The following is a 4,877-nucleotide window of genomic DNA, read 5'->3' on the forward strand; positions in this document are numbered from 1 at the left end:
ACTAATAGATTGAGATTATGTTCCAAGATACCGTTTATTGATTGCATTTACAACTTATATTTATACTATTTCTACTATCGATAATTACTTAATCAATGGAACTTTCGAGTAGATATAGTACTTGATATAGCAACTGATAATCAGATCAATGTTTGCTATCAGTTTCCAGAACCTTCGAGTATATGCTGGCGCCTTTTAGTCGCTTTCTTCAAATTTGGCTTAAACCTAAATTTAGGCACGACAACATCTGTCAGGGTTGAAGGGTATTCTGACAGTGATTTAGATCTGCAGGATATCATTGACAGACTAAACACAAACAAGAATAAGAAGCGCAGGTTTAAACCTAGAGCGCCAGCTACCAGGAACATTAAAAAACAGCGATTAACCTGGATAGCGCACAACATTACACAAACTATATTGGATAAAATCAATGTTCAAATCTAATATTAATAAAGCACCTTTTTATCCATTCAATTAAAAGGCTATAACATCTTCCTGCACACTCTCTATATCTACTTCCATTTATATCTCGATCAGATCTCAGATTGCATATACTACCTCTACGTATTAGCATCTGACACATCAACAGGAGCTGGTATAGTATAGTGGCAGTACATCACGTTGTGGCCGTGTCGACGCAGGTTCGATTCCTGCTACCAGCATTCTTTTTTGTAAATGCTAGTAAATGAGGTGCATGTAGGCTATTTTGTTAACACGACAGTGTCGTTAATAGAGATACGGTTATTGAGTAGACCTTGGCAAATGTATATAAAAGAATAGAATCGAGATAAAAGATGATCTTTATTGTTTTGCAAACTGATTTGATATTTATACTAAATTAAAAGGTTACACACAAAGACTATGTGTACCTGACACTACCTTCCTCCCAAAAGAAAATACGGGTAGGCAAAGAAAAAAAAAATTCTATTTTGCTCTAGCAACACGAGGAATATACCAAGATTTTTGGGGTTTGGCACCATCATACTGGACAGAATGGAGACGATCCGTGTGAACCCAGGAGTTGTAGACTTTTCCTTCGATTTCTTGAATTTGGTAGATGTTGTAATCCAAATTTGTTTTCAAAATTACATATGGACCCATCCAATTGAACTCCAAACCCTTCTTGGATTCATGCCTCAACATGACATAATCCCCCACCTCAAAAATTTGGGCCTTGTTGCTCTTGAGCGCAGCATCCCATCGTTCCTTGTCCTTGCGAGCCTGTAGTATCATCTGTTCCTTAGCCTCAAATCGCTTTTCCTTGAGATCACGAATGCGAGCAAGAACATCTTCAGCAATCAATTCAGGGTCTTCCTCAGTTAAAGGATCCATAAAAGGACGACGAGAATCGCCAGGCAACACAGGCTCTTGACCATAGACCAGGTAAAAAGGACTATATCCAGTAGTAGCATGCTTGCGGATACGACAAGAGAACAGTGATGAATCCACATATTCATCCCAAGAGTGAACCAGTCCTTTGACATACTTAGTTAACATATGTTTGAATGTTTGATTCAATCTTTCACACTTTGAGTTGGTACGCGGATGGAATGCAGAGGTAAGCATGTGCTTTGATCTAATCTTGTGCATATATTGCTTGAGAATCTTGCTGAGAAAATTTGCACCACGATCACTGACAACTTCAACAGGACAACCAAATTTCATCACAATCTCTTCATAAATGAACTTGACAGTTTCATCCGCAGAAGCAGATTTTAGAGCACGAGCGATAGGCCAATTTGTAGCATAATCTACAGCCATCAGAATCCAGCAATTACCATTACCAGTAGTGGGCAGTTCACCAATGAAATCAATGTGCCAACGAGCAAAAGGAGCAGGAACTTCAAGTGGCTTCATGGGAGCATGATGGGTACCTTTCTCGTTACGAGAGTGCAGTTGACATTCAGGACAAGTCTTTAGCCAATAATTAATATCTTTGCGCATAGAGGGCCACCAGACACGTTGCTTCATCAAATGATATACCGTTAATTGACCCGAATGGCCAAAACCACGATGAAAATTTTCAATCAGATCAGCACGACGAGCAAAAGTGATAAATTTCAGTTTGGAAGCCTCTCTACCCGTAGCCTCAAGGTTCAGCCGATATAAGACATTATCAACTATTTCAAAATTGGATTCCTCCTTTTCCAGTTGAGCACGCCATTTTTCGGGCCAATCTTCCCGCTTCTTCTTATAAAATATAGGCCAACCTTGACAAGGATCAGTGAGCAGCGAAGTATCAGAAGGTTGTAACACTTTGTTCAAAATAGTGGTAGACATTTCATATAGGAATTCAGGTTCCATTGACACCGGATCAGGCTCACAATCAGGACCTTCACGACGACTCAAGGCATCCGGAACGACATTATCAACACCCTTCTTGTAGACCAAAGATGGCTGATACATTTCAAGATCTTGCATCCAGCGGACCAAACGAGGAGACACTTTACTTGACGACTTGTAATACTGCAGAGGACGATGATCCGTAAATACTTCATACCCAGACCCTTCCACAAAACAACGCCAAGTTTTGCATGCGAACAAGATAGCTAGCAATTCACGCTCTTGAGTTGGATAGTTCCTTTCAGCATCAGACAGCTTTTTTGATATAAAAGCAACAGGTTTCCAGGCATCATCACACTTTGGATCTTGTTGCAACAAGACGGCACCCACAGCATAATCACTAGCATCACACTCAATGCGGAACGGACGAGACATATCAGGCATTAGCAGCACAGGAGCAGAAGTAATCAGAGACTTGATGGTATTAAACGCCTTTTGACAAGCATCTGACCAATCAATCTTGCGATTCTTAGGACCAACACCTTTAGTCAAATCAGTAATACAAGCAGCCACAGCAGCAAAGTTGGGCATGTACGTAGAGTAGTATTGGCAGAGACCCATAAATTTACGCACATCATGCACAGTCTTGGGCGCAGGCCACGAAGCAATAGCATCTACCTTCTTCTGAGACGGCTTGATGCCTTGACCAGCAACAATATCATGACCCAAAAAGGTGATTTCCTTGCGATTAAACTTGCACTTGGCTTTGGACACTACCAGACCAGCTTCCTGTAACTTCTTGAATACTAGATGTAGATGTTTCTTGTGTAATTCAATGTCATCACCCTTTGTATAAATCAGACAGTCACCAATGTAGCAAATCACGAAATCATCAAGATATTCCTTTAGGACATCATTCATCAAATACATCCATCTTGCACCCGAATTTTTCAATCCCATCGCCATGACCGACCAAGAAAATTGACCATACCTGGTGTTGATCGCACTCTTGAGCGAATCAGAAGGAGTTAGTCTTTGCTGCCAGAAACTACTAGTCAGATCGATGGAGCTCATGAAGGTGACACCATGTAACTGTTCCAAACATTCATCAATACGAGGCAAAGGCACCCGTTGAGCCACCGTCTTGGCATTAAGAGCGCGATAATCGCAGACCATTCGCAATGAACCGTTGGGTTTCTTGACAAAGAGTACAGGACTACCCCATTCCGACACACATGGTTCAATGAATCCTTTACTTAGTAAATCATCCAATTGTTGTCGCAATTCCTTCAATTCCAATGGAGACATCCTGTAAGGTGCCCTAGAAATAGGCTTGGTACCAGGCTCCAACTCAATCATTTCACCATCAGTACGACGAACCGGAGGCAACGTATCCAATGATCCCTTGAAAACATCAGGATAGGCTTCAGCAAACTCAGCACACCAGGCTTCATTCTCCTTGTCTTGATCCGTCAACACCACATCCACATTGTTCAAATCCAAAAGACCATGCAATTCCCTTGGGGAGACCAGAAAACACTCCTCCACTTGTTTCTTTCTCAACAACCTCTCAAATTGTCTTGCAGTAATCACAAAATTACAATCATCAACATCATCAATACCCTCAGATCCAACAGTAACATCACCGTCAACTCCTGCATCAACCCCAGAACCAATAAATTTACCCTTAGATCCCACAAAATTAACATCGGCATCAACCATATCTGTTGTGGAATACATCCACTATGATCTGCATTCCGACAGTTCATCCAGTTACCAGATTTAGATATAAGCTGTATGTACACTGGATTAGATGTACGATATCGATTTATACTATAAGAAGATATGGACTTCAGATACGCTAGTACTATAAGATTCATACTATATAAGATATAGGCTATAGATGGCACCACGGACATGGATGGCACTATAGACTTATACTTGTATTCCGACATTGACTACGGATGTTTACCATATCTGGATAGGCACCAAGATTAATGCAATATGAGCTTGTTGCTTCAGATGTGCACTTTATGATACACGCTATAAGACACATGCTTATATCCGTGATACTAGCTACAGATACTTTATGTACTACAGACTTGTACTATATATGAGACATGCTATAGACATGCATACGATATGCTATAGACATGCCATATATCCAGATACATGCTAAAGATGTATGCTTAGCGATATACACTCAGATATGTACTATTAATATAGACTAAGAAGACTGTACCTATCGGATACATGCTACTAGATCGATATTAATTATCCTTATAGAAAGGATAGATCAGGGTACTTTGGATGAGAGTCTAATTATTCATCCAGACAGAGCTAAATCATGATTAGCTTGCTGGAGTTGTCTTTTAGCATGATTAGACATTAGTTGATCTGAGTTGACTTATTTGTCAATCTAATTAATAGAACTTTTATCCATTGCTATAGTATATAAGAGGGATCATCTACCTGGCCAGTAGTAGAGATACTTCAGTTGTTTACTTTACAACTGTCAGTTTGATAATAAAACATACCTTTATCAAGTTGACTTCGTTGTTTTTTATTCTTTTTTTTCTGTGGATTTTAGTCTA

The 4,877-nt window shown here is 39.9% G+C and overlaps 1 protein-coding gene and 1 non-coding gene across 2 annotated transcripts; one reads left to right on the forward strand and one right to left on the reverse strand.

Moving 5' to 3' along the window:
• Nucleotides 1-591: 591 nt before the first annotated feature.
• Nucleotides 592-662, forward strand: ATC70_000648. The gene has a single exon. It is a non-coding gene; the product is annotated as a tRNA-His (tRNA).
• A 262-nt stretch (nucleotides 663-924) lies between these two features.
• Nucleotides 925-4,005, reverse strand: gap1_1 (RasGAP protein; the record flags this gene model as incomplete). Its single annotated transcript, XM_064820060.1, has 1 exon — nucleotides 925-4,005. The coding sequence occupies one exon, from the start codon at nucleotides 4,003-4,005 to the stop codon at nucleotides 925-927; it is 3,081 nt and encodes a 1,026-aa protein (XP_064683980.1).
• Nucleotides 4,006-4,877: the final 872 nt, after the last annotated feature.

The sequence above is a fragment of the Mucor velutinosus genome (genome assembly GCF_035048745.1).
Source record: "Mucor velutinosus strain NIH1002 chromosome Unknown tig00000041, whole genome shotgun sequence".
NCBI classification, from domain to species: domain Eukaryota; kingdom Fungi; phylum Mucoromycota; class Mucoromycetes; order Mucorales; family Mucoraceae; genus Mucor; species Mucor velutinosus.